The following is a 25300-nucleotide window of genomic DNA, read 5'->3' on the forward strand; positions in this document are numbered from 1 at the left end:
TTGCCATTGAGGTTTCTCAGCTGGAAGCAACAATTAGTCAATTAAGGGAAGAGGTCACAGAGAAAACTTCTATCGTTGAGAATTTGGAGAGAACGCTAGCCGAGAAGGATGAAAAGGTAAATGAAGCAGTAGAGTTGAACAGATTGTCATTGATTACGATGACAAGTTGAGTAAGTTAGAGACAACCATGGAATTACAGAGGACTTTATTGATCGATCAGTTGAGTTCTGTCTCTAAAATTCATAACCAGACTTACCATGTTATTAAGATCATTGATGCAAATCATTCTGAAGTGTCGGAATCCTTGTTTCTTCCTCAAGTAACAGACAATGATGGACTTATACGCGCCTCCTTGGCAGGGATGGAATCTATATATGAATTGATTAGGATTGTTGCCGAGAAAGCTAAGGATGTGTTTGAAAATAAGAATAATGAAATCAGGACTTTGGAAGATACAGCTACTCGATTAGTTAGGGAGAAAGATCAAATTGGTTCTTTACTTAGAAGTGCTTTGTCGAAGAGGATAACATCTGATCCATCTTCCAGAAAAAAATGAGTTGTTCCTAGCTGCAGAAAATGGTTTGAGGGAGGCTGGGATAGATTTCAAATTTAGTAAGCTTCTTGGAGACGGAAGGGATGCAGCTTCAAACGACAAGGCAAATGTAACGGAAAAAGAAGAGGATGACATATGCTCTTTGGTAAGTGTTTGTGCTAGCATTGTTTTGTTTCATTGTAAATTATTGCCTTTAATGTTGTTTGCACTTTGAAGTTTCCGTGGTGAGTTTTATATTAATATACTGCTCACAGGCTGCTGCTTTGGAGAACGTTGTTAAGGCCTCTCAGCTTGAGATTATTGATCTGCAGCATGCTAGAGATGAATTAAGGTACATGACTGAGAAAATTTCCGAAATTTTTACTGTGTATCTAATTTGAAATTGGCTGAAAGAAAATCTTCTCATTTTCACTCTCTGGAGATTATGTATAATTTCAGTTTTTAGCTATGCTGACCTTTCCTTTTTTAAATTTATTGTGGGTTTTACTACTTTGTTCAACTGAATTAAGGACAGAGTTGAGTTTACTTAAGCAGCACGTCGAAGATCAGGCCAAAGAGCTGAACCTTAGAATGCAACGAATAGAAGAACTTGAAGAGAAGGAGAAAGTTGCAAATGAAAGTGTATGCTTACATATCTTTTCTTCGTCATTAGATCGATCAGTTACTGTCACCCAAACACTGGTTAAATTTACCTGTCATTTGTCATGCAAAAAGGAAAAAAGAACTAATCATTTGCGTATTGTCTATCAATGTTGAGTATGCTGTGGATTGTATGATAGGATTTAACTGTTAATTCTTCTTTGATTCTAAGTATGAACTTAACCTACTTATGATGTAGGTTGAGGGGTTAATGATTGACATTGCTTCTGCTGAAGAAGAAAAATTAATAGATGGAAGGTGGCAGCAGAGCAAGAAGCTGGCGCAGGAAGAGCTGTTGAACAAGAATTTGCCACACAGGTATGCCCCTGTTATAGCAATCTTACTGGATATTCACGATTATTTGTTGGGATTAAATAGAATGATTATGTTAATCACAGATGGAAATAATTATTTTTTCCTCTTAATTTTGTAAATTCCACTATTCTCATAATTCAAGCTTCACTAAATATATAAACCGTTCAATGGTAAAGTTCCAGCTTTGGTTGAGCAACAATGAAATGTGAAATTCAAAATTACTGAGCCAGATTGCTGGTTGCTATTGTGCACTCATCATATTCTGATGTGCCTCTTTTAAAGTACTCTTACGGGTTTGCTCAACAAGTTTATCACTGTAATAACAGCAGGTTAATATTGTGTGTGTTACAAAATTCGATATTTACATTGCTACTACTGGCTAGTATTCCTCGTTGAAGATGCAATATTCCTAATTACTGGTTGGAAAATCTGCAGCTGTCAGCAGTTAAGCAGGAACTTGAGGAGGCAAAGCAATCCATGCTGGAATCGGAGAAAAAACTAAAATTCAAAGAAGAGACGACAACTGCTGCAATGGCAGCAAGGGATGCAGCAGAGAAATCTTTGAGGCTGGCAGACTTGAGGGCATCACGGCTAAGGGAAAGAGTGGAGGAGCTTACACGTCAGCTCGAAGAGTTCGAGAGCAGGGAAGACTCAAGGAGCCGAAGTAGGCCTAGATATGTGTGCTGGCCATGGCAGTGGCTTGGCATGGACTTTGTAGGACCTCATCGGCCTGATGCACAACAATTACAGGCTTCAAATGAGATGGAGCTCTCTGAACCTTTCTTATAATTGCACCATTTGTTCTGCTTTTCTTATTGTGATTTCTTCATTTTCACATTTACCGAAAATGTAGCTTGTAGCACCAATCTCTTGAACAATCTCTTTGGTGGAGCAATGGTGGTATTAATGGGCCACCATTATACTGTACAGCCCGAGTATCTGCTGGTTTTGACCTACCATCTGGTTGACCTTTGTGATCCTCGCATTGACACATTTGTGATGTTCTTTTTCCCAAAATTTAGAAAGATGGTTGTTTGAGCTAGGCACGCGTGGGCATGTCCAAGGGGCGATGCTTGAGCTTGTAAGTCAAATACTGTGAACACATCACATTTTCTTTCACTTCAGCAGTGATATACGGATGCCCCAGCCCTTAGCTAAACCATGTTCTTAATCACAGATGGGTCTGTCAATCAGGGTTGCAGCTCGGAGGCTGTTCAGGAAGAATGGTTTCCTTTGCTATGATGAAAAGAGCCCTTTCTTTTGAGAAGATTGAGTTGAGATATTTACAGCAGAAGGAATTAGTGATCATTTCCAAAGGAAAAATAGAGAATAGGAATGAGCATCACCTAGAGGAATATCACCAATGATTCATTTCAAGGCAAATCGCGAAACGTGTATAGCTGTTTGTTTGGGAAGAGTGGAGACAATCTTTCTAGTTCGTTTCCTATTTTTTGTCTTGGTTAATTTTCCAAAGACAAAATATGAAGAACTTGAGCTTTACTAAGTCTGAATTTTACTGTTAGTGTATTGTACTAATTAATCTTAAACACTTGAATAAAAAAACTAAGTTTTAATTTCCTGTTTTAATTCAAGCAATGTGGCAAAGCTGTCCCTAAATTGTGAATTAAAATATTTTACAATCCGACTAATTGCATTTTCCCATATCACTTTCTTCCCAAATAAATAAATGCATACAAGTAAAAGATCCATTTTTCTAGACTATATCTAGGAGATGCTTTTGAATTACAAAAAAACAAATTATAAGTAATCTAAAACCCACCAGAATATACTCGAATGAATTAAAGATGGACTAACTCGTTAATTAAAATTAGAGAAAAAGTAATTTTGGCTGATCAAATATAAAAAAGTTGTTAGAGAAAAGATGAGAAGTTGTGTTGAGAATAATCTAATTTTAACTTATTTTGATGTAAATTACCAAAATAAGCTAGAAGTAAGTTTTCAACACATTACCATCTTTACAAGTTACCCCCTTTTTATAGTATAAGCACCCCATATCCTAAGTCAAACCATCTTTCAGGCACAACAACTAACTCAAACTAATTCGAATCAAGACATGACAGGAACCATTAAAGTTGACGCTACTGGCTCCTAAAATGCTGCATTCTCATATCTCGAACTCAAAACTCATGGTTAAACTAGAATAGTCCCAACCAGCTGATCTAATTATCGCAGTTAGCCACTCCATTATATTTATTCAACTGAAACCACTTTTTTTTTTTGGTAATTTTAAACAAGCAAGCCTAAATCTAAAATCGATTGCTGTGAACCAGGATGAAAAACATCACCCACTAGACCAGCTCTGTAACTTGGCCAACAGACGCCTGAACGGTCAAAATCAAACCGATGCTGCCGCAAGTTGAAATCCGCTCGGAGTCGGAGGGGCCAATCTGGCCGCGTGGTAAATGCCTTGGGGAAATTTCTCCTCAAACTTCCTTAAGTAGAACTACTGATTGTATAAAGAAGCTTAAGGCAAGCTCTGTTTTATTGCCATGAATATTTTTCATCCCCACAAAATGGGCACTCAGAGATGTCAGATGTGTGTCCAACAGTTGAACTTGACAGTATAAGCTTACCGACTTCCTGAACACTGACTTCTAACAATTCCTGGTTACATTTCGCTCGTGCTGCTAGTATTTCAACAGTGTAGAATCGAATTCGAACTCTGCCATGGCATTAATCAGATAAGGAAGACTGCCCCTGCAAATTTTAATAACAACAGTGAATTTACATGTTTTTTGGTTTTTACCAAAAACAGTGGATTTACATCAGTGTAAAATTGTGTAATTACCATCATATCCTACGGCAAACTACAACAACTAGTAATTCATCAATAGAAAATATTACCTCCGGCCCTTAATATAAAAACTAGTTGGTGGGTAAGATTTGATCCTATAAAACCTCAATCCACTTTGTCTTCCAAATTTATGATTTTTTCTTCAAAATGTCTTTATTGATTTTAAGGAATTCCTACCAAAGAGTTGTTCCAATACACATGATTAATGAGAATAGTTTGAAGAAATCAACACATATTTATTATAAATGACCAACTTAACTAATATTTTTAATATATTCAAATTAGTTACTAACTCTTATATTTAACACCAAAGGTAGCATATTTAAAAGATGTATCAAAATATGAACTGGTGCCTCAAGCAACACATCTTAGCATTAGCAATTATTCCTCTGGTCTTATTTATAAGGAAGAGAAATAAGAGATTTTTTTTGTTGTCCTATATATAAGACAGAAAGAGAAATTTTTCACATGAATGTATAATTTTACCCTTCATTTGTTATTGTGTTGACTTTGTTTTCATGAGATATAATATATATTAAATAGGGATAAAGTTGAAAATTTGTTGAATTTTTCAGGAAAGTTCATACAGTTTAAAGTTTTTATTGGTCTGTGTGAAATATATTAGAAGTGACTTATAAATAAGACCAAAGGAGTAATAATAACTTCAAAAGATAAAGTCCACATCTATATCAATTAAGACCGAAGCATAATGCGCACAGAACTTCAGCTTAAGTTTTGTCAGATGAGAGCAAATTCAACATACTAGGAGATTGACATTATATTTTATGTTAAAGAAACTAGATATGTAGCAAGAAAGCAACATGTTTACATGTCACAAGTTCTTGGTTTCACCACAACTACATGGAATATGACCTGGCACAAATTCTTTTCTTTATATTGAGTGATTAAATGATATTATTTTTCATGCACTGATGAGCCAAAAAGTGGCAGAAAACTTACCAAATATCTTGAGATTCGGTATTTCAGAATCCTTCAACAACGTTATGCAATCTCTAAAGGATACATGCGTCCAAGCATTTTTCATTTTGTTCTCTTAATCTTGTATCAGATAGGAGTTGGCAGAGGCAAAGAGGACAAAATAGTGTTACGGGTTGAAGCAAATTCTCCGCTTAAGAAAACGTGCTGAGTTTAAAGAACTTCAAACATGCTTGGATACGTGCAGGTTGCATGGAGACATTTTCCTAAACAAACTTGCTTCATCCTGCCATGTACACGGGTGAATTACATCACAGGACAGTCAAAATTTTAACAAAGTATTCACGAGGTAACGGAAATGCTAGATTAATCATATATAGACTAGAGTAGCATTCAGATTCATTGTACTACATTATAGTACACCGTACACATTGGACTACATAATACCTTTTAGCTCATAAACATCTGCGTAAGAGGGAGACGTATCTGTCTTAAACGTTTCATTCAAACAATTTCTCCTCTAGTTTTGTCTTTTCCCCTCAATTCACAGAAAGCAATAACATATCATATAAGTTTGAAATTTCAAACAATATAAGCCAACAAATCTGGATTTTTCTTGCCAATAGAAATCACAAACCACAAAAAGGTTGCAAGTTGTAACAGCACCACAGTTTTTTTTTTTTTTTTAAAAAATAATGTTATTCAATTGAATACTTAAAGCCTGGGCCCAACAAGGCTAACTAGGGGATCTTCTCTTCTTCAACGATCACCTGTTGCATTATAAGAAGTCTTGGAACTTAAATGTATAGCCAGATATTCACCCATTAGATAATGTCCAAGAAAGCCAGTGCTTTAAAATCTGAAAAAAAAAAAATTTCCGTTCAAGGATGTACCAGGGTAAACGTTGTGGTAGAAGGAACTAGATATTGGTCACACCGAGGAGAAATGCCTGTTGAATGAGTAGCTCCAAAGTCCAAACTAATGCTCTGCAACACACAACAGATGGTATAGTGAACATCATAAACTTCAACCTAGTGAAGCAATGCATAACAAGGATAGGCTGGCATCCCAAGAAGAATACAAAACTAGCACCAACAGGTAAACAAGTCAAATAACAATTAAATAGCATAGAAGGTTAGGATACATATCATACAGTGCAAAAGCACAAGTGAGCACAGAATCCAGCGACAGCACATGCCATTGCACTGTGAGGAGCAGAATGATTTGGCAAAGATTTGTTGCTCTCATTGCAGAAAGAGTATATATAGTTGTTATGTCTTTCGGAGGTTCACAGAATACAAACCACTGCATTCCTCATGTAGCATCACTTGATTGGATGGCATTGATTAGACTCTCAGAAAGGACTCTATCAAGTGTAAAACCCTTCTCCATCATTTGGTCCCAAACCCTACAAGCAACAGAAAGCTTGTTTTCCTTTAATAAACCTGCAATGATCAACTTGAAAGTCACCTCATCAGGACAGAGTTTTTTCATCTGCATTTCATTATATAAATGCATGGCATCTGTTATTTTAGAGGCTTTACAGAGTCCGTTTATGAGGGCATTATATGAGATCACATCAGGACTTATTCCATTCTCCACCATATCACTGAAGACACTGCAAGCCATATCAATCTTCCCAGACTTGCAAAGGTAATCAACAATTGTTGTATAGAATATACGATCAGGAAGCAGATTCATACTTGTCATTTGATCAAGAAGTTCCTTGGCAATATCAGAGTTACCTTCTTCCAAAAAAGCTTTTATAAGGATTGTGAATGTCACCACATCAGGTTGAATTCCCTTCCCATTCATTTCCTCAAACAACTTGTAAGCCTTTCTGATCTGACGAGCCTTACAAAAAGCTCTAATAATGGTATTATATGAAACAACATCACACAGCCCTTTCCTTTCCATTGTCTTCACCATCATTACATAGGCCTTCTCCAGCTTATGAGCTTTGCAGAGACCCTTCAGCAATTCATTATAGCTATATACATCTAGTTCCATCCCACTTCTCTCCATCTTCTCCATCAACCTCACTGCCTCCTCCAGCATAAGCTCATTGCAACAATAATCCAACAATATGTTGTACGTAACCAAATCCGGCTCACACCCATTTCTCCTCATGAACGATTTGATAGTTAGTGCTTTATCAATCCTACCCATCCGACAGAATCCACTTATCAAAGCATTATAAATCAAATTATTAACATCAACTCCACCCTTAATAACACTTACTGTAAGTTCATATGCCAAATTAACCTTTCTACCACTATACAACCCAATAACAAGCGCCGTGCTAACCTTACAATCCGGGGATAACCCCTTTTCAATCATATTATCCCACATTTGTGTGGCTTCATCGAGGTGCTCGGATTTACATAATGCGTGAATAATTATGGTATATGATACAACATCAGGTTCTCTTCCTTTATCAGACATGCTAGAGAAGACCTGTAGAGCCATGTCTAACCTATTCTCATGACATAAAAGATTCAAATAAATGTTAAAAGCCCAAATGTCAGGGACACAACCCAGAGTATCCATATCTTGAAGAAGCTTCTCTATGAGACTAAAGTTCTTAACTTTACACAAACCAGAAATAAACCTCGAGTAAGTGAATGGCGTCAAAGAAAAACCTTGGAGATTCATCTTACAATAATAATATTCAGCCAAATCGAAGCGCGATTCGCGAACCAAAACACCGATGAAGCGATTGTAATCCAAGCTCAAGACGCGGCATTTTGATTGGGTCAGTTCGCTGAACACTTGAATGGCTTTGTCGATGAGTCCTGTTTTAACGTACTTGGAGATTTGAGAGCGGTATATGTGGCGGTGAGCGCCAAGACGTTGAAACATATCAGAGTGAACGCATAGCAGCGAACAAAGTAACTAAATACTCTTGTTCTGAATAATAATGAATTGAAACCCAGACGCTTTTCTTGATATCAAATGCGATACCATATATTCCCTCAGGTTTTTCTTCTTTTGTTTTCTCTCTTCTGATATTTTCCCTTTGCCTGGTTGGAGGCTAGAGGGAACACTGAAGAGAAAAGGAAGAAGCGCCTTGTTCAACCTTCGAGTTCAGCTACGAAAGTTTCTCCTTTTTTTTTGTTTTTTGTTCTCTGGACTTCATGGTTTATGAACTGGGCTGACTCTAAAAATCCTCACTTGATAAGCCCAAGTAATTTTGAGCCCGACGACCAAGCCCAATTTGCAGTTCAAAATGGCATCCTATTTTTTTGGACTGAAACGGCTTACAATTAAAATGGAGCAAAAGTAAACTTTTGATTCTATTAATTATAAAATCTCATTTATATTCAATAAATAAGATTTTATAACTAGAACCAGAAGTATTATTATTTTATATAACGTTTAGTTTGGTTTTTTAATTTGATAAAATATTAATATTTTTAAAAAATAATACCTGCATCAAATTTTTCATGTCAATTATGTCTAAATTCTCCAATCACATATGACTATTTGTCCTATTTTTAAAATATTAGCATTTAATATCATTTTAATTATAAATTTATATATAAAATAAGACACATGACCATATGTGATTGAAAAATTTAACATAATGAATATAAAGAATCTGACTTAAGCAGTTTTTTTTTAAAAAAAAATTCTTTAAGCTTAATATTTTTAGTTTCAAATGATAATTGTATATGTCAGTGCCTCATAAACTTAAAATGTTATAAATGTATTATCAGTTTAATTTAAAATTTCAATCTGAACATTTTGTTTTAAATTAAAAGATCAAAATAAAATTTATGCGAAGTTAAAAAGTCAAAGATACACTTTTACTTTAAAAGATTATTAAATCTCAACTCTCAACTACGTAAAGAGAGGCAGTCATGTTAAAAGAGTACGATCACCAAGGAAAAAAGAGTTCCTAAGACATAGTTTGATACGAAATATTAAAAATGAGATATTAAAATTGAAATTGAAAAAATAGTGTTCAGTATAATAAATTACTCATTACATAAAATTAGACAAACCTATATATATAGGATTGGGGATACCATGCAGGGAAATGATATTCCCTAATCCTATTTTTAGATTTGCTTAATCTCATATAACAAGTAATTACTTAAATTAAATACTTTTTTAATAATTTTTTTAATTACAATCCTAATTCTTATATCTTATTTCTAATATTTTGTAGCAAACCAGACCTAAAAGAATTGTGCCAACTTAACCATTAATTAAGTTGGTAAATCATTTTATAGCCTAGTAGTGTGAGAACTTTTTTATAAGTAAGAGGTTATGAGTTTGATTTCATTTATATTCAATAAATAAGATTTTATAACTAGAACCAGAAGTATTATTATTTTATATAACGTTTAGTTTGGTTTTTTAATTTGATAAAATATTATTATTTTTAAAAAATAATACTTACATCAAATTTTTCATGTCAATTATGTCTAAATTCTCCAATCACATATGATTATTTGTCCTATTTTTAAAATATTAACATTTAATATCATTTTAATTATAAATTTATATATAAAATAAGACACATGACTATATGTGATTGAAAAATTTAACATAATGAATATAAAGAATCTGACTTAAGCAGTTTTATTTTTTTAAAAAAAATTCTTTAAGCTTAATATTGTTAGTTTCAAATGATAATTTTATATGTCAGTGCCTCATAAACTTAAAATGTTGGCCTTTAATCGTTATAAATGTATTATCAGTTTAATTTAAAATTTCAATCTGAACATTTTGTTTTAAATTAAAAGATCAAAATAAAAATTTATGCGAAGTTCAAAAGTCAAAGATACACTTTTACTTTAGAAGATTATTAAATCTCAACTCCAGCTACGTAAAGTGAGGCAGTCATGTTAAAAGAGTACGATGACCAAGGAAAAAAGAGTACCTAATTGATACGAAATATTAAAAATGAGATATTAAAATTGAAATTGAGAAAGTAATGTTTAGCATGATAGATTACTCATTACATGAAATTAGACAAACCTATATACTCCTCCGGTCCTTAAGGTAGGACCCAATTGTTGAGTTGATTTTGGTTCTGAATATAAGAACCATTTCTCATATTTATCAATTTTCTCTAAATTACCCCTATAGATACTCCTTCAACCATAGTCAAGTAGAAGAGGGAGAGAAGGTATTAAGAAAGATGATTATGGTATTTTAGGAAAAACATGTCATATTTTTTATAATTAACTAACTTACCTAACTTCTTTAATCTAATCAAATTAGTTAAATGGGTCTTATATTAAGGACCAGAGGAGTATATATGATTGGGGAATACCATGTGGGGAAGTGGTATTCCCTAATCCTATTTTTATGGATTTGTTTAATCTCATATGACAAGTAATTACTGATATTAAATATTTTTTAATAATTTTTTTAATTACAATCCTAGTTCTTATCCATTATTTTTAATGTTTTGTAGCGAACCAGACCTAAAAGAATTGTGCCAACTTAACCATTAATTAAGTTGGTAAATCATTTTATAGCTTAGTAGTGTGAGAACTTTTTTATAAGTAAGAGGTTATGAGTTTGATTTCATTTATAAGTTATAACACTCAAATAATTAATATATGTCCCTTTAATTGAAAAAAAAAAAGAAGAATAAAAAAGAAAGCAAGTCTTGTAGAAATGGAGACCTAGTAACTAAATATCAAAAGATAATTTACCGACAGCATTAACGATTGCAGATACTTGCTCACTTCCTAAATATGTAGTTCTTTTAGCCTGATTTGGCACTAGGTATACAAAAACATTGAAAAATACCATCTAAAAATTTTAAAAATAAAATTTACATTTTACTATTAATTATTATTTTCATTATACGTTACTATATAATATCGTATCTGTCAATTAATACTATATAATACCGTATTTGTCAATTAATAATATTTTCTGAATGGTATGTGTGTGTTGTAAGAAATTTTGTCCATGGAGAAAAGGGCTGCATCGCATTTTTTTTTTACGTACAAAATATGGTTTCAAAAATTTCATTGGGTCAAGATTAATTTCTTCTCCTCGGATCGTTCTATTGAATTGATCCTTGACAATGGATTCAGTTTTTGAGCATTGATAAAATCAAAATATGAAAAATGAAGAAAGGTACCCCATTAAAAATTTAAAAAAAAATTGGTAAAAAAATATAAATTAGAGTATTGATATTTTATATCTATAAAACTTATAAAGTATTAATACTTTTTACGTATAAAAATTTATCAGATTCTTTTAACTAATAAAATTTTTAATAGGAGGCTCTTTATATTAAAATTTGTTGAATTTTATTTCTATATCCTGTGGCCTTAAAGATGCTGAGTCGGCTTTTTATTTAAACATACAAAGATATGCAGTTATTAAAGTATTATATAAATTAACATATGAATAATATTCATTTAATAAATTACTACGTTAATTTGCTGACAAATTACGAAATAAATTAATATATTATAAATTTGTAGATCATTTGAGATATTTATTTTTAAATTGTTAATTATTTAATTTACTTTTATTCTTTTTTACATATATTATAATGTATATTCAGGATTTAAAATTCAAATACTCCCGGTTCTTAATGTAAAATATATTTGACTAATTTGATTAGATTAAAAAAGTTAAGTAAATTAGTTAATTATAAGAAATATGACATATTTTTTCTAAAACACTATAATCATCTTTCTTAATATCCTTCCTCCCTCACTTGCTTGATTATGGTTGACGGAATATTCATAGAAGTAATTTAAGAAAAACCAATAAATATGAAAAATAGATCTTATATTTAAGACTAAAATTAATTTATCAATTAGTCCTATATTAAGGACAGGAGGAGTAGTTTGTTTGTAAGTTAACGTGTACGGGTATATCCATTAGGATGGGGGGAAAAGAAAATGGAAGATGGGAGGAGATTAACGTCTCTTTCTTTTTGAACCAAAGACAAAATGAAATATATATTAAAATGAAAATAAGCTTAAAGGTTACATATAATAAACAAATTAACAGAAAGGGAGTTAAAATTTACAAAACAATCTTTAAAATAATAATTTAACCCTAATAGAAGAAAAATCATGAATAAGGGTGAGAATTTCTTACCAAGTAATATTGAGGGGTCCCTCACCTTTTATTTGGACGGAAAGAAAAGTTGAGAGGAAAGAAAATAAGATGAGAGGAAATGGGTAGAAGAGAAAATTTGAGAGAAAATATTATCACTTCTCATATTTGGATGGACAAGAAAAAATAGAAAGGAAATAAAATAAGTAAATATATAAATAACTAAAATACCTTTTGTATTATATCAAAATATATCTTGATTAAAATCAAATTAAATATCATAATGAAAAACCATATTTACATTAACATAGTTATATAATTTAAAATCAAATTATTTGATAAAGATATATTATCATGTTATTATATTTTAATATAAAATGATTTTGTAAAAAAAGAAAAAAAACATTTTGTGTAATGTAATACTAAAAAAACCAAAACAACAACTGTACTTGTTTTTCCTTTCAGTTCATTTTAGAATGATTTTTTTAATTTTAGTTATTTTATTTTTCAATCAAGCAAACACAGAAGAAATATTTGATAATAATAAATAAAATGAAAAAATGAAGAAAAAATAAATAAGTATTATTTGCAGAAAAAACATATGTAAAGGTAGAGAGGAAAAATATGTTTTCTGCTTATTTTTTCTCCATATATAGAGAGAAAAGTTGAGAGAAAAATAGACTGTGAGACTCACCTCATTTTTTTTTCCTAACTTTTCTTTCCTCCCACTTTTCTTCCCTCATCCAAACAGGAAAAAAACCACTTCTCCCCTCATTTTCCTTCCTAGTTTTCTTTTCTTCCTCATTTTCTCTCCATTCAAACGTAGCATCAGAGTTTGAAGAAATTTGTATGGATCTATTTCCAACACAATAAATACCTAGTATAGAGTTGGTTCCAAAATTTAGTGGAGCATATAAATGGATTAGAATAGAAATGCTAGAGGCATTTAGGCTTGCTACTAAGACAGATGATGGCATGATAATAATGTTTACCAAACCTTTTAAACTCACACCAAAATATCCCCTCTTGCATAAATCTAGTTCATGTGGTTACTTGATACCATTTGGAAGAAAAGGAATAGGGAGGTCAAGAATGTCAATTCCTCTTCTACTTTTTGCTTTTGAAGATTACGTGAGAAGGGGAGCCTCCTATTTGGTGGGTAGGTAGCGGGCTAGCCCTGCCATTTTTTTCCTAAACTTTTTTTTGGGTGAAAAACAAACGTACAGTGCAGAACAAGTTCTTCACTAAACTAAGATTGTTTTCATGAAGAATGATTTTATCTGCGGTATTTTGGTAAATAATTTTGAAAATGCAACGTCTTTATAATTATTTTTTTTTACTGTATATAGGATTTGGCTCAAAAAGTCTGTTGAGTCATGCAAAGGCTTTTTCTTACGGCATGGGTGGGCAATAAGTGAAACAAATTGTTTCTCTTTTTGGTAGAACCTAATACACAACTTTGTAAAATCACTATTAAAATAAACATTACCTTTTGTCTTTAATATAAAAATTAGATAACTAATTTACAAATATTAATAAAAATAGTTAAATTAGTTATTTATAATAAATAAATGTTATTTTTAAAAAAATATTTTTATTAATCATGTGCACTTAAACTACCCATTGAAAGTAACTCTTTAAGACATACAATTACTAAAAGGATTACTTGAGAAAAATAAATAAATATCAGAGATAAATTAAATAAGAATCTTATATTTAGAACCAAATCTTATATTAAAAAAAAGTATTTTATTCATTATCCAACAAAATTGTTGGTCAAAGCAGTAAGCAATCTTTGTAAATAGAAGGATACAAGTGTTCCCCAAAAAAACACAATTTTTGAAAGAGCTTGAAGCCTCAACCTTAAATGCACCTGAGCCGATTTTTCTATATTATCCATAATTCAACTACTGAAGCCAATGATTAATGCATCTAAAGCATATTAATTGAACTCTAAAATTTGCCAGCCTATACAAGCAAATACAAGTGTCATAACTAAGGTGTCATCATTATGGTGCTAATTAAATATGGAACTCAATTACTCCTCTTTTGGCTCTATTTATAAGATCTCAAAATTTGAATTGGTTTGGTCCTTTTTATAATAAAATTCTATTAAGGATTGTCTGAATATTAAATGCATTTTTATCAATTTTGCTCCTAATTAATTTTCTATTTTCTCTTCTCATCTTTTTCTCGTATTTCCTTCTCATTCATCATTTATCTCATTAATAGTATTTTGGGAAAAGGACACTAAAATACCCTTAAAAATACTAAATAACAAATGAAGGTAGGTGAATTTTAAAATCCCAAATCAAATCCTAGGTACTATTTTGGAATTATAAAATCTTGTGAAACAACAATATTATCCTTACTCTCGGTGACTACTTTTATATAGTTATTGACTATTTTTGTTTTCAAAGTGCTGGTGAATACGTTTATATAGCTATTGACTACACAATAATAGTAAATAACTAAACAAAAAATAATCATTAGATCTCCAACAACACTTCATGTATTTTTAAAATTTTTGAAACAAAAGTAATCAATAGCAAAACTATACTAATCAATAGCTAAATAAGAGCAGTCACCAAAATTTTAAAAATGAAAGTAGTCAATAGCTACTAGATTAGTCAGTAATTAAACAAGAATAGTTATTAGAGTTTTAAAATCAAATGTAGTCAATAGTTAAAAAAAAGTAATCAATACATAAGAAAGAGTAGTCACCGGAGCTCCAGCGATCGGTCACCAGAGTTCCAGTGACATGTCGTCGGAGGTTCAGTGGCTGGCCATCGACAACGTTGTTGGCATCGGAGCTTTGATGGCATTTGTGTATTTTTATAAGATTTGAAAATTCTAAAATGGTACCTAGGGTTTAAATCAAGATTTTAAAATTTACCTACCCTTATTTGTCATTTAGTATTTTTGAAGGTATTTTATTGTCTTTTTTCCTAGTATTTTTCTCTCTTATTTGCTTCTTCATTAAATAAAGATATACTTAAAAAAAGATTTAATTTTTACATATTTATTATTTTTAATTAATTTTAAATTTTTTTTAAGCTGAGTAATTTGGTTAATAGGATTTTATAAAAAGGACTCAAGGGAGTAATAATTAAACACAATGATAGTATTGTAAATCTCACCATGATTTTACAATTATTTTTACTTACTTAGAAGCAAAGATTATGTTCTAAAATCATGTAAAAGCTTATGTTAGCTTTATAAGGTTCTCAAATGAAGGGGTGTGGACCTAAAATCTGATATCGTAATTGCTTCCCTCAATTTTTTCTCGTCGCTAGCTTAAACTAAAAGGCTATTTTTCTCACTCTCTCATTCCTTATTTTGTTTTGGGTTCTTGTATACAGCTATTAGAGTGTAGAAATAAAGTACATATTGTTCTAGATATTATAAGAATAGACTATAAACTAGGTTTTATAATGTGGACTGGAGGTAGTATTACTTTTTTTTAATTATTAAATTAATACTATTTGCTTAATGTTTAATTTATCAATTTTTACTCCCCAAACATAGGGTCTTGGGCTGTATCTAATGTGATTTAAAATCAGTATTTATTTCTATCATTTTTGTCAAGTATTAAATTGTGTTAACCAAGAAATAGGGAATCATTAGCCGACACCTAGAAGGTGTTATGGCAGAAACAAATCTAGATTTTCTTGGCTGATTAAAACAAAAATTAGGTTTCCACTTTCCACTATAAAATGGGATCCGTACAAGATTCATTAGTAATAAATTGAACCCATAGCCTAACCAATGACTATCTTATGGTTCAAAAGTCCTACTTTTAAACATTTCTATTACTTAGCATTATCTATTTCTATGCCAGCATTTAGTAACATCTCGATTAATCTGACCAAAAACAGGATCGTTTGGTGAATATATCTATTTTTATGTAAACATTATTGGACTCATTTTTCTCAAAACTTTATTAGAATATATTTGCACGTTTTATATACTGAAAAAAGTCATAAATTATCTCCATAGAAATTGCATTTATTTCAGTATATTAACTTGTGTGTGTAATAGTATAAAGTTTCTAACTTTGTACCTTCCGAACATGTTTGATTTCTCATAAATCTCCTGTCTTTTTGGGTAAAGCGCCCGGCATTTCATGAATTAATTCAACAAAGCTCTGAAGTTCAACCCTTTCTTTCAAAGCTGTAAAATTTTCGTTCTTTTTCTTTCTCCACTCCCTAATACGTTTCCATTTGGTAAATTACAGTCAGACGGAGTGAAGTAGGTAGCGACGTGTGATAAGCAGGTTGCGACGGGGACGATATGCGACCTATCTGAAGAAAGCAGCTATTGTACAGGAAAAAGACAAGGAACGGTATAATGTTATGCAACCGAGAACAGATTATTTTATGGTATTTCGCTTTTTCGCTGGAAGTTAGTTCTATTACTACTTAGCACCTTCCGCTCTGTTGGTTTGTGGAACAGTCGCACCAGCAACCATGAAGTGTATCTCCGTGATCTCAATCTGTTTCCTTCTTCTTTTGGGTACTCAGAGGTATGTCAATTGCCACCATCATCTTCTTCTTTTGCTGTTACATTAGCCTAATTAGTAATCTCAGAGTTTGATAGCTCCATGGTCCGAAAATCTGCGTATTGACGAACATTTTGGCTTATGTTTTGTGAATAACCAAACTTAGAGCAAGACAACTTTCTTGAATTATGCAGCTTAAAGCATAGCTGGATTGCTGTTTCCGCCGAAACCTATCACATCTCAATTGTTTTACATCTTGTTTATCTTGTCTGTGTCAGCTTGGATGTATAATTTCTCATTACTGAAAGATAATGTGCTCAAAATTTACGGGAAAGATATTTTACCTTGCGATCCAAAATCTGTTGTAGTTATGAACCCAGGTTATGTCAAGAGCCAAAAACAAAAGGATTTGAAAGACGATGCAGGGAATGGCTTTTAAAAGCTGATGTTTTGAGCTGATCTGTTTGGCCCCTGCACGTCAAAAAAGGATTTGAAGTGTTTTTCGAAAGCCGATGCAGGGAATAACTTTTAAAAGCTGATGTTTTGAGCTGATCTGTTTGATGCCTGCATGTCAAAAAATGTTTATAGTAGCCGCTTTGAAAATGCATTATTTTAATCGTGTGTCTGTAGCAAACTTTAAAGGCAGTAGCTGGAGAATGAGGACAGTTTTAGCATTTTGAGCTATGGTAGTTTGGACTATTCTTTTAGTGTACAACCTATACTCTTTTTGCTATCAGCCATGAGTAACAGACTTTGTTCTGTCTTGAGTTGTGAGGACTTAGACTAGCAAGTGCAAATGCTTGAACATCATTTTCTATTATTCTCCTCTTAAGCATCTGGTTGGACTTCCCAAGTTCCTTTAGTCAGATTTAAAGTTAATGGAGAAGACATTGTTTTAGAATAATTGATAGTTCATTTCAGTGTGACATCTAAAAATATATCTGAGAATGAGAGAGGCCTACGGCAAGCAAGTGTCCCACCAAGAGGTTGGAATTCCTATGATTCCTTTTGCTGGACAATTTCTGAAGCAGAATTTTTACAGAGTGCAGAAGTCATCTCTCAGCGCCTCCATGCCCATGGATATGAGGTATAAATCCCGTGGGCCACTATATGGCTGAATTTAATTATTAACAGTACTCTTGGTTGAATATTGATATGATTTCTTTCATGCAAAAACCTGCAGTATGCTGTGGTGGATTATCTTTGGTATAGAAGGAAAGTAGAGGGTGCCTATACCGATTCACTTGGATTTGATGTGATTGATGAATGGGGAAGGATGATTCCTGATCCACAAAGGTGGCCTTCTTCTAAAAATGGGAAAGGGTTCAAAGAAGTGGCGGATAAAGTTCATAGCATGGGTTTGAAGTTTGGGATTCATGTTATGAGAGGGATAAGTACTCAAGCAGTCAATGCAAACACCCCTATCCTTGATCCAAGGAAGGTATTGCTCCATATTCCTAATTTTATACTAAGATATGATACATTGTTTCTTGTTGTCTTTAATGATCGTACTAATCAATGGGCCACTTATGTAACATATTATCTTTAATGATAGTACTAGTCAATGGGCCACTTGTGCTTCACAATCCTGATTTTGCGTAAGGACTGTTTTTCTTTCTTTTTCTGATTCTTGTTCCTCAAACAAGAAAATGATCTGATGTTGAACTTGGTTTACTCAGATCTTAAGTGTGTGTGTGTTTGTTTTTGGTTGAGCTTTCAATTCATCCTTTCCTAATTTGCTAGGGAGTTCCATATACAGAATCCGGTAAAGTGTGGCATGCAAAAGACATAGCAATCCCAGAAAGGGCTTGTGCATGGATGCCTCATGGTTTCATGAGTGTAAATACGAAACTCGGAGCTGGAAGAGCATTTTTGAGGTCCCTCTATGAGCAGTATGCAGCTTGGGGTGTTGATTATGGTATGCATTTTACGTTTATATGTCATGCTTTATCAGAGTATCTATCATCACAAAATTTATGATGGATTTTAGACGTTGCTTTCAAGATGTCATCCTCACCTGATTGAACTATTTTTAATGTCTGTTTCGTCAAGGTATTTTTGTGCTTGTGAGAGACAGACAGACAGACAGACACACACACACACACACACACACACACACACACAGAGGATTGGTATATTAAAGTTTCCTCTAACTTTGGGTGAAGTTATAATATTATCTGAAACTTTTAGCTCAAAACACCACAAGACTTGTTTAGTTTTCCTCCTTTCTTGGGCCACGGTTAAAATTCAGTGACGAAAGATTCCTTTTTCCTTTTTCTTTCAAGCATTCCAGACATCTAGAAATGACTAACATCTACAAAGCATAGATCGGTAATTAGTTTGTGTCAATTTAAGCATTACGGATGGGAAAAGAAAGATAGAAAGTCGTCAAAGAGATCTTAAGCCGTACTGCTTGTAAATCTTCTGCAACTTTGATACACATGGATTTTTTCCTTTCAGTGAAACACGATTGTGTGTTTGGCGACGACTTAGATTTGAATGAAATAACATACGTTTCAGAGGTATGATGCAGCTTTCCAACTCCGCCTTGTCTTTTCAGTTACACTCACATCATGCTGGATTCTTTTATCTTTACACCCCCTCTCCCAGAAAAAAAAAAAAAATCCAAGAAGGGAATAATATATGGTAGGTCAGAAGTATTTTGGCTTACTTACATTTGGATATGCCATGCTCAGATTCTCAGGGCACTTGATCGCCCCATTGTATACTCTCTGTCCCCTGGAACCAGTGTGACACCAGCGATGGCGAAGGATGTCAGTGGACTAGTTAACTTGTATCGCATAACAGGAGATGACTGGGATACATGGGGTGATGTGGCGGCTCATTTTGATGGGACAAGGTGAATAAACATTGTTTTGAGGTTGATATTGACAACTCAGCCTTCAGAGTACTTAGCAATTGCTCTCTTATCTGTTTTGAGTTACTTTTGTCTTTATATTTATATAACTTCATTTTATTATGAATCAGGGATTTTTCTACTGCTGGTATGATAGGAGCGAGGGGTTTGAAGGGATATTCATGGCCTGATTTAGATATGCTACCATTGGGATGGCTAACTGATCCAGGTGATTTAGATATGCTACCTTGATGCTACTTTTTCTTATACATATTGAATCTCACGTCCTTCATACTTTATTGGGTTGGTGATAATGGTGAGTGAACTGAATCTGCTGGCTGCATGAAGCTTCTCTGCCAACTGCAGATATCTATTATATTAAAGTTTAAAATGAGGACACAGCCAATGCACGAAATCTGTTGGAAAGCATTTGAAAATTTAGAAAAATGTCATTCATGTATCTCATATGGTAGAAAACTAATATGGGCTTTTATAATTTTAAGATTTTGGAAACATGGATTATGAATCTACATTTTCTGTCTTTATAGGTTCAAATGTAGGTCCACACAGGTATAGTCGTCTTAATCTAGAGGAGCAAAAAACTCAGGTATGCGTGAAGCTCTATTGGCTTGCTCTCCAACTTACACGTGTACCTCTCTTTATGTGTGCGTATACATTATTAACGTATTCATTACAGATGACGTTGTGGGCTATGGCAAAGTCTCCTCTCATGTATGGAGGGGATGTGCGGAAGCTTGATCAAACGACATACAATCTCATCACAAATCCTACTCTTCTGGAGATTAATTCCTTTAGTTCAAATAATATGGAGGCATGTGAATTTTTTTTTTTTTGGGAGTGGGGCAGGATAGAGGCTGCGGGAATAGTGGGTTTGTCAGATTAGTGTCTTATCAATATTGCTTCTTTGACAGTTTCCATATATCACAAGCTTGATGGATATGAAGATTCGGGGACAGAGTTTTGCAGAGCAAATGTCAGGATCTAAGAGAAGCAGGCAAAAATCATATACACATTTAATTGGTCTCACTGGCTGTGCTGAGTCAAAGGCAGTTGGGTGGTCAATTGAAAGCCTTAAAGAAGATGTTGAAAGAATCTGTTGGACAAGGAGCTCAGGAAACAAGCATCAGGCCGCTTTCTGTGTGCACAAGAGAGAAATTCGTGTGGCATTGTAAACTCATTTTATCTTTATCTGTTCTAAATATCTAGGTTTTTTCCCTTTAAAGATAATTTCTGCAGATGTTAACAGCAGACATTGTCGTATTGGCGTTGATGCAGAGAAGAGAGTACGAATCAAGAAGAATACAGAAGAAAACATCATTTAGTTGCAGCCAAGACAAAGCAACTTTGTCTTGAAGCTTCTCCAAAAAGAAAGCTTACTTCTAAAGAATTTAAGAGAGGCTCATTTTCTCCTTGCAGATGGGATGCAAATCAGGTATGTTGTAGTCCATATTTCATTGACAAGAGGGACATGTGGCTCTTATAAACTTTAGAACCAGCTTGGCCTGTATAAAATTTTTTGACACTTCTTTTAGCAGTTGGCGAGTGTGTAGTCTTGCGATGCAATAACATATTTGTCTACCCATATTACCCCTAACTAGAGAGCATATGTCCTGCTGATGACTTTTTTTTTTTTTCCCCTTTTCCAATTAAGCACAGATTTTTCATTTTGTCCATTTTATTTCTAATCCATTGGAAGCTGACCTTTCCTGTCTTAACAGATGTGGGAATTGAACCCTAATGGGACCCTGGTAAATAGTTATTCCAGCCTGTGTGCGACAGTAGATCCTGCCAAAGGTGATTGTACTTATTTACCTCTTTCTGTAATAACTAGAAATTTTTTTAGAAGTTGTCTAGGTATGTCCTTTTGTCTGTTTTTCTAATGCAAGTTGGCCTTTAATGCAGCTAAAACTCATTCTATTAATGGGATTCGCTCCTGGATTGCAAAAGGAAGACGAGGTCTGATTCTGCAAGAAAAACTTACATTTGTAAATTTTCTTCAGCTGCCCTCGCCCTAACAGCTCCAAACAATAGGGTAGAAAATTACTCATCATGAAACAATAACCGCAAATCCTATTTGCATGTTCACATCCAATCTGTTTTCTCTCTCACGCCTGAAAACCAAAGTCCCAATTCCCTCAGTCAATGGACAAGGGGAGGGAGGACCAACAGGGGCATGACCCTCCCAAGTTTTTAATTTTTTTTTTTCTTTAGCACTATCTCTAATCCTTAATATAAGAGCTAAATAACTAATTTGCATATATTAAGAAAATTAGTCAAGTTAATTATTTGTAACAAATATGTGTTAGTTTTCCTAAGATACTTTTTTTAATCTTGTGCATTGGAATTATCCTAAAATGGAAACCCCCTTAATATGTACATTCAATACGGATATTTTGGGTAAACAATTATAAATTTGGAAGGTAGATTGAGGTCTTATATTTAAAACTAAAGTAAACCCCTTATCTAGTTTCTATATTTAGGACCAAAGTAAACAATTACACTTTGGGGCAGTGCTTGCTGTTGTTATTTGGAAGTTTCTATATTGCTCACTCTTTCCGTTACATCTCTATATATAGGAGAAGTCTATGTTGCTTTTTTCAACCTGAATGAACAGAAGACAGTGATATCTGCAAAGACATCAGACCTGGCCAAGGTAATACCTGGCAACTATAACGCATGTGAGTGCAGGGAAGTGTGGAGTGGAAAGGACTTCGACGCAAGACATGGGACACTCTCAGCAGAAGTGGAAAAGCGTGGGTGTGCACTGCTTGTCCTTAATTGCCACTAAGCTGCGGTAAAGCTGTAGCTTTGCACTGTTGTTGAGGTTTGTCCCCCCCCCCCCCCCAAAAAAAAAAAATCCATTTCTATCTCATTCCCGCATATCTTGGAGCTGTATGCAAATGCAGTGTAGTTAGTAACTGGAGGATGTGCTTCTTGTCAGACATTATTTAAGCAATCATAATTGTGTTAATCTCTTTGTTCCATTTTGTCTTGGCCCAATTTTTCAAGGGAAAATTGGGAAAAAGTCCCCCATTAAAAATTTTATTGGTGAGAAGGACTAAAATCAGATTACTAATACTCTGAATGGGATTGTTCGCTAAATGGTCAACGTTAGTTGACTTAAAGGCAGTGATATTTTTGCTCCAGTTATAGGAGTTTATGTGTACATTTGCACCAAAGAAAATATTATGATGCATGGTCCTTAATGAGATAATCAGTTATGGATAGTTTTGCGCCTTATCCATAAAAATAAACATTTATTTAGTGATTTTAGATCAAAAGGTATAAAAACAACATATAGAATTTATATCTTTGATAAATGACTTCTATTTATAACCAAAATAGATAAATTTAATGCATAATTATACTTTTGTTATCGGTCTTTTTTTTTTTCTTTTTAATATATAAATATAGAAGATCAAATATTGACATTAGACTTAATCAGTACAATTAATCTAATTATTAATTAATATGGTCTTCATGCCAAAATTCAGTCTCAACTCTCGCAGATAAAAGCATCTAAAAATAAGATACCGAATTTAGCTTTTCATGCAGAAGCTCAAACCCTCTATAATGGTTGATGATTTAAGGTTTTTGTTTAAGTGAGAACAGTTTCTTTCTTTAATTTTTGCCAATAGAGTTTGTAATTTGGTAGCAGATTTGCTTGCCAAAGCAGGCTGCAAATGGATGTGCCTTTTAGGTTGGGATTTGAATCTCCCCAACCCTTTTTTTTTTTTTTTCATACAAACATTTTAAGTAAGGGTTCGGGTTCAACCTAAACTAAAAGCAGGGCGTTTAGATAACTCCTTCTAAGTGGTATTAATGTTGGGTTTTTTTTTTTTTTAAACTTTTGATTTCTATGGATTCTCAACTTTGTGAACAAGGCATTGATTAACCTTACTCATTTTGATGAGTAATATACATGATTTTCGATCCAAAAAAAGATACCAAATTCATTCAAAGATAAAAATAGTTAATAATAATAAGTTAAATAATTTTTGTTACACTGATTTGAGAAATTACACATTGATTTCAAAGGAAGAAAGTGAAATTGAATAGACATAATGAATATTTTTGTCTTAGGAATATTATATCCTTTGGTTTTTTTTTATCATTAAAGTATAATTTCACTAGAATGGCACCAAATACCAAAGTAAATGCCAGCATGGTATGATGTGTTAAGGGCAGGAGACGGCCGCCTGAATGACTTTGTTTAATCACCACTTGAAAAAGACGCCTTTGCTTCTTTTTTTTTTTAAATAAAAAGACCACGTGAACATGCTTTTATTTTTTTGGGGTCAAAATGACGTGAACATGCTTTTACCAACAACAAAGACAGATTGTACCTGGCCTCCTTCTACTTCACCTAAGGTCTTAGTTTAGTTTTTCAATTTTATAAACTGTTTTTTCAGTTTTCGAATCCTAGTTTTGTTAGTGAAGAAATTACCGATACTAAAATTTTAAACATTGATTAAAAAATTCATAAATACTAATATATTAAATTGAATTTTTTAATATGATATTGATGGGCTTAAAAAAATCGTTATTTGAAATCAACAAGAGTTAGAGAATTTAAAAAAATTACTTTATAAAATTGTGTAAAGTTGAAGAACAAGGTACATTTTTGCCAAAAGAAAAATGAAAGGACGCTCTTCGCAAAAGCTTGTAGCCGCTTGAGAATATACTATACTAGTAATGAAACCAATAAATATTCATATAAAATATAAATTTACAACGAATGACTCTCGTTAGATTTTTTTTTGGCAAGGATCAGAATTTGTTGGTTGGATAGAAAGAAAATTAGAGAGCAAATTTTGAAAATAATAAATTTTATTATTTTTAGAAGTTCTTTTGATTGTATTTTTTTAATTAATTTTTTTCCTCCTCACCCAATACTACGAATTTTATTGTTTGGAATCACAATTGAATATCTCAAAATCACTTATTCAAAATATAACTCCATTCACATATTTATCTCGTATTTTATAAATCATAATTAAAAAATTATTTTTAAAAAATCCTACCACTTTCAAACAACCATAAAAGAAGCTAGGAGCCTAAAAGAGGCCATATATAGTCTCAAGTTGTACAGTTAAAATTGGGCGAAGATAAGGTGAGAAGGTGTTGGTGATGCAAAATAAGGGTATGCGTCTCCAAATATACATTGAAAAAAAATGCCAAAAAAGAAAAAACAATCTACGAATTATTATGAAATAAATAAACAAAAAAAATGGATTAGAGAAGAGATTAAGACAAAAAAAAAGGTGAGATAAGTATGCTGTATTTCTTCACTTGTATCATAACACAATGAAATATCCTATTTATAGTTATAATCTTACACATAAGTTACACTATACTTAAATAATACTACCTCCGGTTCTTAATAAAAGATTTTATTTGACTTTTATTTTGATCCTAAATGTAAGATCCTAATCTACTTTGTCTATCATATTTATGTATTTTTTCTCAAGATAGTCATTCTAACAATAGTAGTTCTAGCCAATATACTTGATTAGCAAAGATATTTTTGGAAAGACAACACATATTTATTACAAATAATTAACTCAACTTATTTCCTTAATCTCCTCAAATTAGTCAATTAAGTCTTATAATTAG

At 32.7% G+C, this 25300-nt stretch overlaps 3 protein-coding genes across 6 annotated transcripts; 2 read left to right on the forward strand and 1 right to left on the reverse strand.

Moving 5' to 3' along the window:
• Window positions 1-5: 5 nt before the first annotated feature.
• Window positions 6-2466, forward strand: LOC114712065 (myosin-9-like; the record flags this gene model as incomplete). Its single annotated transcript, XM_028896517.1, is given in 8 exon segments — window positions 6-135; window positions 138-553; window positions 555-698; window positions 808-884; window positions 1063-1174; window positions 1392-1433; window positions 1436-1510; window positions 1943-2466. Coding segments are annotated over 8 exon segments (1350 nt in total), but the record flags the coding sequence as incomplete, so codon positions are not given.
• Window positions 2467-3616: 1150 nt separating this feature from the next.
• On the reverse strand, window positions 3617-8305 carry LOC114712055 (pentatricopeptide repeat-containing protein At1g13040, mitochondrial-like). 3 transcript variants are annotated; one of them, XR_003737193.1, is made up of 4 exons: window positions 7919-7985; window positions 6152-6244; window positions 5283-5544; window positions 3617-4225 (listed from the first exon to the last, which is right to left on the reverse strand). XR_003737193.1 is itself a non-coding variant. In XM_028896506.1 (4 exons), the coding sequence occupies exon 1, from the start codon at window positions 8118-8120 to the stop codon at window positions 6573-6575; it is 1548 nt and encodes a 515-aa protein (XP_028752339.1). In that variant the 5' UTR covers window positions 8121-8305; the 3' UTR covers window positions 3617-4225; window positions 5283-5544; window positions 6152-6244; window positions 6562-6572. The 3 variants fall into 3 exon arrangements, 1 of the variants encoding a protein (XP_028752339.1); XR_003737192.1 differs by lacking the exon at window positions 7919-7985 and adding an exon at window positions 6412-6494; XM_028896506.1 differs by having other exon boundaries at window positions 6562-8305.
• An 8159-nt stretch (window positions 8306-16464) lies between these two features.
• Window positions 16465-22668, forward strand: LOC114712071 (probable alpha-galactosidase B). 2 transcript variants are annotated; one of them, XM_028896524.1, is made up of 15 exons: window positions 16465-16650; window positions 16761-16830; window positions 17728-17893; window positions 17990-18247; window positions 18550-18724; window positions 19267-19328; window positions 19503-19666; window positions 19795-19892; window positions 20212-20270; window positions 20361-20495; window positions 20596-20852; window positions 20960-21116; window positions 21403-21478; window positions 21587-21640; window positions 22261-22668. In XM_028896524.1, exons 2-15 carry the CDS (start codon window positions 16775-16777, stop codon window positions 22470-22472), a joined length of 1929 nt encoding a protein of 642 aa, XP_028752357.1. In that variant the 5' UTR covers window positions 16465-16650; window positions 16761-16774; the 3' UTR covers window positions 22473-22668. The 2 variants fall into 2 exon arrangements, with proteins under 2 accessions (XP_028752357.1, XP_028752356.1); XM_028896523.1 differs by having other exon boundaries at window positions 16465-16830.
• The last annotated feature ends 2632 nt before the right edge of the window (window positions 22669-25300 follow it).

This window comes from Neltuma alba, unplaced genomic scaffold, assembly GCF_004799145.2.
Source record: "Neltuma alba isolate B1F8T4 unplaced genomic scaffold, ASM479914v2 tig00011331_pilon, whole genome shotgun sequence".
Lineage (NCBI taxonomy): Eukaryota > Viridiplantae > Streptophyta > Magnoliopsida > Fabales > Fabaceae > Neltuma > Neltuma alba.